Source organism: Epinephelus moara, chromosome 16 (genome assembly GCF_006386435.1).
Source record: "Epinephelus moara isolate mb chromosome 16, YSFRI_EMoa_1.0, whole genome shotgun sequence".
Lineage (NCBI taxonomy): Eukaryota > Metazoa > Chordata > Actinopteri > Perciformes > Serranidae > Epinephelus > Epinephelus moara.
Window position 1 is genome coordinate 25,809,178 of NC_065521.1, and position 13,523 is coordinate 25,822,700.

The 13,523-nt window shown below is 41.3% G+C and overlaps 1 protein-coding gene across 1 annotated transcript in view; it reads right to left on the reverse strand.

Annotated features, from left to right (window-relative positions):
* lrp1ab (low density lipoprotein receptor-related protein 1Ab) overlaps nucleotides 1-13,523 on the reverse strand; it is a 118,659-nt gene that overhangs the window by 98,187 nt on the left and 6,949 nt on the right. The window contains exon 2 of the mRNA XM_050063782.1: nucleotides 2,611-2,751. Coding sequence (XP_049919739.1) covers nucleotides 2,611-2,751 — 141 coding nt within the window. The remainder of the gene's footprint in view (nucleotides 1-2,610; nucleotides 2,752-13,523) is intronic.

Below are 13,523 nucleotides of genomic sequence, written 5' to 3' on the forward strand. Positions count from 1 at the left end.
ATTTGCCTTTTTTGGATTCTCCGTCCACTGTGGAGGCATGCGAGAAAAACAAACATTTTCTTCCTGAATTCCACATGACATGGTGGGCAACTGACATAAATTATCATTTGAGGAGTGGAGTATTCCTTTAAGAAACAAAGCTCCATGTTGGCTGCATGCACTGCCTGCTCTGTCACAGTCTCTGATTTACACGATGGCCAGACTGTGGGGCGATCCCACACCAAGATCGGAGCACAGCCAGCCAAGCTGCCACAAAAGGGAGAGGGGAAGAATTGAAAAAGAAAGAGGAAGAAACTAGGAGGAAAATGTTTTAGCCTTGTGAAATCTCCGCGAGTACTCTTTGTAAACCAAGCCTGTAGTTAGTAATTAACTTGAACTGGAGATAATGTCATAATTATAGCAGCATGCACCGCTCTAATTCCCATCAACATTAACGCACATAACTAGACTGTGGTCAGGGGGCATGTTGGGACAAAGGTCTAGAGAGCAGGGAGTCTTATTGGAATTCTCTGACTTTCATAAACTAAGTCTGAGAGAGAAAGTTCACCTGCTTTTGTAAACTTTGCGGCTGATGAAAGAGAGCAGTGGATGAACACATGACACCTTGAGCTTTGGAAATACAAAAACTGCATCAACACAAAACTTCCCCAGTTGATCCAGATTTCAGTCCCCCTCTTGGACGGATCAATGTTTGGCCTGCCTTTTCATCTACCATTTCCCAAACAGCTCAGTTGAGAGCAGCCTTGTTTACAGCCCGCTGGTCAGATTGCCTCTTGTAATGCTTCCCGCTGGGCAGGCTGATGACCTGCAAACTGTTTCACCCCGTGAATGGAAAAGCCAGGATAAAAAGTAAAAAAAACTTCTGCATTCCTCTGAGTCAGAGCAGGATTTTAAATAACCTTCAGAGCCATACTCCTCCAAACTCTTCCGTCTCCATCTATGCTGGCTCAGGCCCATTCACTCTGCAGCTTTATCTGCAGCGCTCCTTTCCAAACACTACTCACATTTAATGGATGGATCAACTAAACGTCTGTGGATAAAATCACAGTCTGGCTGCCTTTCATTGTGATACTTAAAAGGCGCCTTGCCTTTAGACTATGCTTGTTAGTCTGCAAACACATAGCACTGTACAGAGAAAAAGTGCATTAATTGCAGTAACAGATACTTATTATGACTGCCTCAGAAACTCACATGAATGAAGAAGCGCCTTAACTAAAGGTAAAGTGACAGGCAGAGTAGAGCCCATGGGAAGTGGGTAATTGAGCAGAACATATCTTGATGTTCTGGTGAAACACCGCTCTCCATCTCTCCATTCAGAAGATGAATCGCACCATTGTCAGTGTCACCAAATTACATAAGTGCTATGGAAAATTCACTCAGTTCAATTGCTTAGTAAAGAGGGGCAGAAATTGAATGGCCGCAGCTTGCTTGAGTAAATTATGTGGGTCACACTTGCATAAAATTGCTCACGTTCTGTGATTGCTGTTATTTACAAAGCGACAATTGATCGTTTTCTGTCCCTTCTGAAAACTCCTTCAGCAGTTTTTTTTTTGCTGAATTTACTGAATACTTTTTAAGAATACTTTTACTGAAGAAAGGCTAAGCTGTTGGAAGTAAATTCTGTATCAATAAATATCAGAGATTGACAGAGAAGACGACAGAACTTTTTATTAGCTGCAAGCTGTAACTATAGCTCACTCTGTCAGTTAGTTGGTTGGTTGGTCCACAAAACTTTCCCCACTCTTAAGCAGCCACCGTTCTTGCCCTTGGAGGATGAAATTTGGCATGGAGGTCACAGCTATTGCGAATTCACGCTTGTTGTGTTCAGCTTCACCTTTGTATTTTAGCTGTGAATCATAAAATGTTTCATCTTGTCACCCTCCGCTGTCTCACACATTTTCAATCCCTAATCCTATGTGTTAATACTTAACAGCGTTTTCACCCACAATAACAAGTCCCTTAATGCTGGGTGTCAGCTGCTTGTCTCTGTGCGCCAGACTATTGTGAGAATGCTTGTGGCATGACAGATGTAAGGTGTGGCACATGCAGACAGTAAAATCACCATTAGTGCCCGCATATAAACAGAGGGAAGGCTTTTACCAGGGAGAGTTTATGGATGGAATGGCAGGGTGGAGAGGCTGACAGATGTGAGTGGCTGGGACAAGACTCGAAGGGACTGCACAGATCCCACAAGAGGCCAGACAAGAGCAGACACATCCCTGAACATTCAGACTAAACACGGCCGCATAATTAGAGCTATAATTCAGCAGAGCAGCCCAGAGCACACACTGTGAGCCTGTGTCCTTCGTAGAAAGGGCATAACCCACCCTCTTATTCAGGCCCAAATTAAACTGTCTGAACATTGTGCTGTTGCCTCTTCAAAGCCATTTAGAGGCAGTGAATATGATGTTATATAACTTCATGTGCAGCAACAACATTGCTAACAACATGAGGTATAAAAAAGGTTGCAATCTCAAGTAAACAAAGCTGAGTAAAACCAGTAATAGTCCTCGTTGCCCTGCACCAACAGCCTGGCGAGAACACGAGAGCTGACGACACAAGCCTGCTGAGAGGCAGTTTTAGTAGCTACTTTCATGCACGCATACTTACAGATATCTGGCGATTCGTCCGAGCCATCTGGACAGTCCTTCTCCCCGTCGCAGCGCCAGCCTTTGGAAATACAAGTCACCTGGTCCTTACATACAAACTGCTTAGAGCTGCAAGTCTTGGGCTGGTCATCAGCTTTGGGGGCTGAAAAAGAAAAAGGGAAAAGTTGATGTGTCATCACGAAGAGCAACTGTAGCTGGCAATGCTTTTCAATCACAAATACATTTAGAGAGAAGTGCAATTCTCCAGCTCCCAATCTAAAAAATACCAGCATTAAAGCGAATGGTTTTTTAATGTGTAATAATGTCTTTAAGCACTCTTTTAAATATTCTCTCCTGTGCAGAATCTATAGGAAATTTCCAGCTTCCAGCAACATAGATCTTAGCTCAGCAGGGCAAAGCAACATGCAAGGGTCAACCCAAGTTTACAATGATGTTTTTGTATCAAAAGACCCACAGGCACACTCTATTCAGGAAAAAAAACTCCTCTACAAGTTTACAACCAACAGTGGTGCCTTTTAGTTCTGGGGTTTGTTTGTTGTTTCCTCTCTTCTTACGGACATCTCATTTCTTTCCGCTTTTTTTTTTTACTACTCTTAAGGTGTTTTTCAACTTTTACCACAGAGGCTCTTTCATGTGTCACAGCACAGACATAACTGGGCATTCAATCACCGCCTGACCCATGGGAAAGTGCAGAGCGCGGTAGTTCTGGGCAGTAAGTCAGCACAGATTGTTGAGGTGTACCACAGGCTAGAAGCACCACAGCAACGCTCATGACCCATCAGCAGTCTGACACAGCTGACATGCTTTAACTCAGCCACACTCAGAAAAAGCCCTCGTCAAACGGAGCTCTACCTACACAGTGTTGCATCAGTCTGTCAACACCGAATTAGTCACTTATTTAAAAATGTATCTTAAAGGTACAGTTCACCCAAATTGCAAAAAAAAAACATATTTTCTAATCTATTTCTTATGGTGTCTAGCCACGGAGATTTGGATTTATTTACCCAGGTTTAAGCTAAGATAAGAAGATAAGGAGATTAGACATATCAGCCTCCACCCCTATACTGCTAAGGTGAATTGAATTTCAGTTGTGCTGCTCTCAACACTGGAAATCTATATTCTCAAAACCCTTGTCCCCGTCACTCCTCACAATCTACAGAACACGTCAGTTTTTTATCTGACCTATTTTTCTGGTAGAAAGTAGTTTCAATTGTTTGTTAAGACACATTCCTGCTCACATTTTGATCATAAGGGTTTAAATGATGCAAAAACAATCAATTGAAACTACTTTCATGGCTGCATACCATTAGGTGTTTTATTTTGTAGTTTAAGTGAATTGATCCTTTAAATGGAAGACAATGTTAAAACACCTAAAGGTATACTAGGCAAAATTTTCCTTAAAAACAATGTCCCCCCCATAGTGGATAGGTGAGGTCGAGACTTCATCAAAAGGTAGTGACCATATGTCAGACCGCAAGCAGCAGGCATCCAAGAGACACAGTGCAGAAAAAAACAAATATAGCGCAGCTAAACACCAAACAAGAATGAATCTGGGGTTGGCTTTTACTTTCATTTTAGCTGGCAAGTGTGTTTACAAACTGTAACTGCCAATCCTGCATGGTATAGCTTTAAAGGCTATATGCAATAATGAGAGTAAGAGTACATTTTGAAATTCATTGATGGCATAATCCTTCACTAAAATAGGCAAATTCAAATCCAACTTAGATACAAATCAAAGCTGAATTTCTATGGAAACATTTTCTCTCAGAATAAGAAAGAATGAAAATAGGTTGCCAAATATATACAAGTGAAATTCTTCCTGTTGCGCGAGTGGTCAAAAATGTTACACACAATAAAAAGAAAGACCACAAAGACCATTTCTGGCATGAGGTTGCTGTTACTGTACTGTTGTGCAGCAATGCTCGGGGAAGGACAGCGCCGAAGGTCTCATTGTGATTCTCTGCAGGGACTGAGCCCTCTCTCGCCCTGGATGACTTGCCTCCCTACGTACTTGGCAAGCAGAGAGGTGTTTGGGGTGGGCGGTGGGGTGGGGGTGCACCGCAAGGGGGCTGGGATGTGACTGAAATCACAAGAGAGCATGAGGCTAGTGTATCATTGCAATCACGTTCCTTTTGACTGTCAGACCAAAGGGTTTAGACCCTGGTCTTTTTTTTTTTTTCATGTGACAGTGAAGTGTATGTGTAAGCACTAAACACTGAGACTACTGAGTGTCATGTTTTTGTAAATACAATTAGAAGCTGAAGGGTTGCAGGGATCAGATCACAGCTTTCCTTATGTGAACAACACCTTGATATTTGAGGAGATTAAGAGAAAGAGAGGGAGCTGGGTTTTAAAATGCAGAGCGTTCGCTCCCTTCTTCTCTCCACACAATGGTAGGGGCAAGGCTTACAAAACTAAATTCAAGTGATGCAAGAGAATGAGATTTAAACTCAGCCATGAAACGCTGTTATACAGAGTGCGTATCAAATGTTGTAAGAATGTGACAGGATATAAAATTCGAAATGAGTGTGAGACAGAGAGCTGCAAAAGAATGGATAGAGACCAATGACTGAATCAGTTTCGACAACGTGCACACACCCAGCCCCTCGATGAAGCAATGAGAGAGAGGCGAGCAATGGCCTGAGGCCAACTTGTTAGTTTTGCTTCCTTTTAGATAACCAATGTCCTGGTACATTTTGTATGGTGGTAAATACATTGGATTTGCCTGCGCTTATATGTTGCCATTTAATCTGCCAATACGACCAGCAGCCAAACAGCCACACTGACTGAGCTCTGAGCTGAAATGAGTAAAAGCATCGAAGACAGGCTGCTATGTGAAGGCATTCCCTCCATCTCTCTGGTCCCCTGTGTGAAGCAGCTGGGCTGAGCCAGTTGTTCCCTATGAGTGGGCATAAAACTGGAAATAAAACATTGTGGGTTCTAATTTTATCATCGCTTTACACACCAGCATGAAATGACCACAGAGGGGAGAACCTCTGAGCCTAATTGGAGGTTGTGGCAGAGGAGGGGTTAGAGACTGGGGGAAAGACTGGCAGCCTTCCCCCTCAGCAGTCCTCTTTCAAAGCCCACTGAAATATCTCAAACAGAGATGTGAATTGTTAATTCAGCCTGCAAAGTCGCCTTTTTTTCCAAAGTTCCTGCCAAAATGCTGACAATTTTTGGAGGGTCCAAATCAGGCTGGGATGTTAAACCATTTGAGTCCACTTTTACCTACAAAAGGGAATGAAGACGGCCTTTATTTGGTCTCCTGGGATTGGACCAACAGCAAACACCAATCCCATTGAATCAAGGTACATACTCTACTTACAGGAACTCCTATGAGCCCAGTGTGTTTGCCTCCAACACAGTACCCTCCTGATAATGCCAATTGAACTAAAGTATTTCCTGCCACAGCTGAAAAGCAACTTGATCACACTGCTGTGACTAAATGGTAGGAAATCCCACAGTGTTCGACTCTTCTATTCACACAAACAGGAGGATTATCTCATTAAAAGTAAGAATCTCTTGCAGATGATCAGCTTCTTAAAGTTAGAAAAGTATGGTATACACTTCAACATAAAAAACGGCTCCCTTCACATTAAGATAACCTGAGAAAAACAACCATCCTCTGGGTATCTATTAGAGCAAAAAAAAAAAACCCACCTAATTAGAGAAGAAAACGAGAAAACCAATTTCCACAGACTTAGCTGAAACCCTTAAGAGTTTTGAATTTCACACCATTACTCAGTAAAAGCAACTTTGGACGCTCTACAGGAAACAGAGTTTCTATTTCCGAAGATAAATTACACCATGTACGAATATCTTTATTTGGCTGGTTTAAAAAAACCCAAAACAAACAGCTGTCTTCCACGAAAACCAAAATGCCTGTCTCTGTCACTCTAATGTAGTTACAATATGTTGCACTGACAGGGTATTTCAGTTATAATATCTTTAAAGGAGAGTAATACAGCAAAGGCATTAAATGTGGAAGCAGAAGACCTCGAGGCTACTGTACGCCCAAGAATGCCTAAAGGCCAGTACACTGTAAAAATGTCTAGAGTATTTGTCCATTAGACACAGGATTAATGTTTCTACTCAACTTAACATCGGATTAAAGAATTTTTCTCAATGGTTTTAAAGCTCTTATTTAGAAGATTTAAAGGACACTAAATTGGGATGTTTGTGGTCAAAATTAGAAACGATGTCTTTCCTCATTATTTTGTCAAATCAGGAAATGTTAAAAATATACATTAAAGTTTCCTCTATGCTCATTTTCAGGTTCATACTTGTATTTCATGTTCCTACTAAAACATGCCTGCAAGCTTTAATTTTCAAAAAACACTTTATTGTCCTCATACTGTCTGTGCTGAGTCATCCTCCGTCTGAGTTAAGCGCCTGTCTCTTAAAGCCCAGTCTGCTCTGATTGGTCAGTGTTTCCGATTTCACCACGTCTCGGTGTCTCTGCACCATCATTGCAGCCAAGGAATTACTGTAGCTGAGAATAGCGGCCCTTTCTACCATGAAAATGTGTCAATAAAAGCTCCTGAACACAACCTGACATGCTCCAGCAGGTATCTGATACAAAATCAGGGAGGAATTACCAACATTGGCAACTAAGATGACATGTTTACCTGACGTTCGCCTATAGCTACACGTACTTTAACAGGGTACATGCAGCCCGCGAATGACTGTAATGGTTAATAGTGGCACTTTGTAAAATCAAAAATCACCAATTAAAGCTGACTAGACACAACCGGAGGTGTTCCCATAGGAATGTGATCCGAAATCACGGAGAAATTAACATTATATTGGAAAAAGACATGACTTGTTTCCCATGTAGCTACATCTAGCAGTGTACTTGCAGAAGGGGATAAGTGTAACAGAGAAAAGCAGCGCTGGCTGCCATGAAAAATTACTGATAAAAGCTCCTAAACACAACCAAACCTGTTCCAGAAGGAATATGATCCTCTTAAAAGGTCCTCTTAAAGTGCTGAATCCAGTACACTTGGTCATTTTAATGCCCTGAGGGGAGAATAAAGGGCTACACATGATTGTGTAAGAAAAGCTACACTGACTTACAAGCTTCTCCACAGTGTTGTCACTAAAAAATTCACTGAACAAATGTTTTAATCCTGAGTTGACGCACACACCACGCTATAAATCACTGAGTTGCTTCCTACTATGTGGATGCTCCGGCTCCAGTTGGCTGACTTGGTTTGATTTTGAGCACACTGTCAGTTGTACGGAGCACACACTGTATTTCCTTATGCAGGGCCACTGGAGCTCTGCGCTGTCTAAACAGTGCACACTGAATTGCCCCGCAGCACTGTGCATGGCAAAAAGCATTAAACACGAGCGAATGAGCAAACGCATAAACGTATACAGAGCCTGGCTCTTATAGAAACATCCCTCCTGAGCGCCTAATAAAAAGAATAAAGTTTCACGGCCAGCTTTTCATTTGCCAGAAGAAACTTAAGGTGTCGTTTTGCTTTTATGTAATCCAAAAACTTTATTAAACAATCTCAAAAGGCCGAGAGCAACTCTGTGGGATGGAGCAGGATGGGATGGTGAGTAAATGGTGTTGTGGCACCAATTCAGCAGCCAAGTGATGGAGGCCTCCAGACACCATCACCAGCTGGGCCACAACACTGACCCACTTCCCCCCGCTCCGATCTGTCTCTCTCAATACAGCCATCCCTGCTCTACAAATCAACTCCAGATCCATGCAGCACATTCCAGCACCTTCTAATTGATTTCATGTGTGTAGCTTTGCCTCAAAAAGACAATCTGTTACAGACGAGCAGCTACATTCAAAGAAACCAAATGGCTTTGCTTTCGAATTCAAGGGAAAATGACTTGTTGCTTGTTTCTCCTCGCTGTGAGACGGGCTTACAGTGCATATACAAAGTGTAACAGAGGCTGACTGACTTCATGCTACACTTCATGCCACCCTAACACCAACGACTTTTCAAGAGATTTCACTACAGCAGTTGAATTTCCAATGTTGAAATAAAATCATGAGAGTTTTACCACAGTAAGGGTGCGCTCCCGTGATCTTGAGCATTTGTTATAAGGTGGTCTACGCTGTCTGAAGTCTGTTGTATTCTCTTTTTCTCTGTCTTTTTGCTGTTCCAACAAAGTAAAACATGTTTAATGTTATCGTTAGTTTGTAGTATTGGTTCATACAAATAGTAAAGAATGGGTGCAGTAAACCAGGTGGATGGTAAACGCAGAGGGGACTCCCAAGAGGTGCGAGAACATGAACGAGTCTCGGTTCTCTTAGGCTATGGAAAAGCAGGAGAAACTGGTGGAGCTGTGGACTGAGTAGAGTCTATGTTTAATTCGGCGTGTATCTGATTCACCATCCAGCACTTATTTTAGTGAGAAATCTTGATTTTTGAAATGGCTCACCTCTCATTCCCATGGTCTCCACTAAAATGGCACAGCTAACAAGCGTAGGCTGGTGTTGAGTTCAAGTGACAAAATCCAAAATGTAAAGTTTGTACACCAATACAGCTTATGGATTATATTAATGCCGAATTGACAAGAATACTGTCAACATATAACACCTTTTATTTATTGTGTTTCTGGAGTTATGTTTATGAAGACACATGAAGAATTGTTCATATGTCATATTTCTTAAAGGGAGTTTGGCGTAACATTTTCCACTAGGAGCAGGACAGAGAGTGACCTTAAAAGGAATCTAATTGTAGTCATTGCAAATAGTGACCCTGCAAGATCCCCAGTCTTAATAAAATCTTATAATGTGTGACTAAAACAGTCGCATTGTCTTTAGATGTGAAAGGGTGTCAGACTCTAGTCTTTCAAAGTGTTTTCAAAGTCTTCTAGTGTATGGTAGCCATTACTTAAAAAGTTCTGTGATAATAACGTGTCATTCAAATGCACACACTCAGCTGGAATTCTCACCAAACAAACTGATATGTGAAATTTACTTTTGTTTCACAAGCATGCCTCCAACACCGAGGACAACCTGGTATTCAACCAACCCAATGCCCTTGTGGATAATTTCCAGGCTGAGCAATAGAGCATGGATTCTATTAAATGCTGTTAAAAGATAACAGTACGAATGGGAATGTGAAATGACTTGAATGAATGAGTAAATAAATGGGTCTCTGGGTACAATGGCAGCCACAGGAGAATGTGGAAATAAAACCGGACTGTTTCTCATCACCCATCACTTCTCACCTTCCTGGTCCTCCACTGTGGAACTCAGGACTTTCAGAGTGTTTCAGGGAGTGGGGAGAAAAAAAAAATCAGAGCGCTTACAGTATGTTATTAGACCCCTGAGGTCAAGTTTGAAATGATTTCTCTGTGCTCAGTTGAGCAGGATTTCAAAGCAAGAACCCATGCATTATAAATAACAATTAAAACCAAACAAGGACCACGGGGAAGAAAAAGAGGGCAGAGGGAAGCCGTTATTTTGAATGTTGTGCTGTATTAATTATTCACATGGAAGATGGACTATTTTTTTAACAAAAGTCAGACCATTTTAGATATAAAACTTGGAATATAAGAGGGTAGAGAGTGTGATAAACACCAGAGGGGGGACCAAGTCATTGTTTTGCAAGTCCCAATTTAGTCTCAAGTCCTTGTAGTCAAGTCCTAAACTTAAAGTTTCAAGTCCTAAACATGTCACAATGCCTTCTTCACCAAATGCACTGCCATTTTAATAGAGTAATAATATATAAACTTTATAAATATTATAAATGCTTTTTAAAATGTGTGTTTATTTGTTAAAACATGTTTGGTAAAACAAGTGCGACTGAACCTTAACATAAAAAAACATGGCATATACAGCACTAGTAACCACAACAGAATGAACTTTGTGCATTTCTGTCCTGTCTTGCTGCATTTAACTTACCTCGTCATGAAAAAATGTCTATAACTTTCTCTTCCAAAATTCATAAGACATTTTCTGTAAGACTATTCTTTCTTCAAAGTGATATTGTATGGCGCTGTTTGGTCCGCTTTAAACGAACCCTGGTCTGCTTATACGTATAGTTCGGTTTGTTTGGAGTGGTGTGAACACCCATTCGAACTCTGAAGCAGACCATACGAGCAAACCCTGGTCCACTTGAAAGCTGGGGGTCTCGCAAGTGAACCCTGGTGCGGTTCGCTTACAGTGGGAAATGCAAACGGACTATCCAGCGACCAAAGACAACCAAAGAGAGGAAGTGAACCAAAGAGAGGAAGTGACATAGAGCGCAGTGCATTCTGGGTACAATAAAAATACCAAAGCCAACAGTGCGAACCGGGAGAAAATAAGTTAGGTTTGAAAAAACAGAAACCCCCAGACTGCATAAATTTGGTGTTGCTCCATTGTTTTTGTGGTGACCAAGCCGGCTGAAGGGGATGGATTTCCGTTTTCAGTCCTGGTTAAACGATGAGTTGGGTTTTCTTCTTCCTCATGCTTTTTTTCTTCCTGGTCAGTGGTCGTTTCAGGCAATACCGCCCCCAAACGAGCAGCTTTAGTAACTGCATGATGTTGTCAAGGCGGTTTGGTCCGCTTTAAAAAGTGCAGTGTGAAAGGGAACCGAAACAAATGAAGGTGTGAAATTTTTCGGCATTCCCCGCCCAATCGAACCATGTCCGCCGGACTAGCCTGGTGTGAATGTCCCCTAAATCAAACAAAAAGATTAGTCTAAAATATTAGTCTATTCAGTAAATGAAGGGTAATTAATTGATTCATTGTGCACTTTTTAAATATACTTTTAAATATTTGGGCTTGGGGGAAGGTATCAAGAATTTACCTTAAAAGGCTCAAGTCCAAGTCAGGTCACAAGTTACTGGTGTTAAAGTCCAAGTCAAGCTGCAAGTCTTTTTTGATTCTTTTTTTTCAAGTTGAGTCTACAGTCATCAAATTTGTGACTTGAGTCTGACTTGAATCTGAGTCATGTGAGTCCACACCTCTAATAAACTTTCTAATGTAAAGCCCTGCCCTGGCCACTGCTGCAGCCATTGAATGAACTTCTTCAATGGCCACGCTGTGCAGAGCCCATCCAGACCACTTAGCTTTGTGTCAAGCTACAGCCAAGCACTGGAGCACTTTAACCAGCTCACAGTGCACATTCAATGACCATAGGCTATTTGAGTTCTAATCCACAATAGCTATTTTCAAAGAGGTTGAAAATGCATAAACAGCAGAAGGCTGAGTTTGAGTTAGTGCCTGCTCTTGTGCCTGAAAGCCCCGTTTTTGTGTCATCGTACAACAAAAGGGTGCAGCTTTGACCCGGGAGGTAACATGATGAGGCTCTGCAGAACGTCACAGGCCAGAGCAGCAAAAGGCAACGCCGTAAAAGACATACACAAGTGAGTGTGATTGATGGGCATAAAGATAAACGTAAATAGGTCTCATGGTGCCTTCTAAAGAGTTCTTCCACACCCGCAGTGTAGTCTATGCATAGCACAGCTCTGTGCACCCATAGAGGAAAAGTCAAACCAGATTCAGCTGTTATGAAAACAGAATATGTGAGCCACAAAATGAGGGCTGGACCACATATATTGAGGCATTCACTGCAACTAAGATGAATGTAAATCCTGCTTTGCCTCTGTCCTCTGAAGCTACCTGGAGAAAACCATCCAAGGCTACAAGAATAAGGTACAAATACAGTATGTTATTAAACAAAGATTTACCTGAGATGAAGAATGAAAGTGGATCTCTATGAATATCTCATTAGATTCACTCTAAAGGAGGCAGGAGGGAGGAATGTTCCTGGCTCAGTAATGGCTGGGAATGACTCATAAACAATACAACAAATGAGCTGTCATCCACTTCACATCTTAACAGATGACCTCTTTGTTCAGCAGTGAGATCCCATAACTTGACTGTGTGATACATAAAAGTCTCAACTTCACATAATGTTCCTTAGATGTTCTGAAAATGCAGAACGCACCATAATGCATGAGTGATTTAACTCTCACAAAGTATGACTGTCCTATAAAAAAAGCAGAAAATCACAGTGAACTAGTTACTTTACTTTTACATAGAAGCTGTAGACCTTGGCAAGCACGGTTAAAGTCAAAGATTACACACACGCCCTTTAATCTTGATAGTATTGTTAAGAACCACAGAGTACATTCAGCTGGTTCCCAGACACACGCAGTGGAGTTCTGAGGTGATAACAGAATCAGACAAGGAAGTATACACTAAACAGGTTATAAACAGCTATTAATAATAGTTTTCAAACTAGAGTGAATTTGTTCAAATATATGCACAAGATTTGAGAGAATTCAGGTGAAACTACTGCTCATTAGATTTGGCTGCAGTGTCTCAACAGGTGTTTTTCTGTGACAGACATCAATATGGAAAACATGTCTGTCAGTAACACTGCTTATTGTGATGTGAGCACTTCACTGAGAAATGATTTTACAAGTTGTTTGATTACAGTTTATGATATCATCATAACAGGTGCCTGATAGTTGCAGATATAGTCTGATAGTACAGGCATAATAGATTACGGAGCAACAGAAATGAAAGTATGTACATATGTACATGTTATTTTTGTCAACATACTTAATGTCTCCAATCTTTTTAATGCTTCCTTGTGAGCTTTTGTTAATTGTGGTATTGGGTAAAGTATTAATGATATGATGAATGTGATCTGTTGATTTTCATGTAATGTGCATTAAATGAATGTAAAAGCAGTCTTACCCATGGGTTTTAAGTAGCAGTGTCACATTACGCTTTGAAAGGATGCATTCAGTTTATATCTTGCTGTTGCATTTTCAGCGCATGTTGTAACCTGGCAACATTGTGTGTAGACTGTTAACCTTTCTAGGGACACGTTGCATAAATGCATTGGCAGGTGTCAGCTAGGTCAGCTGGGTGTACTACTTATATATTCATATATTTGGGGTGTTGTGCTGATAGGCTAGATGATCATGAGGCTGCAA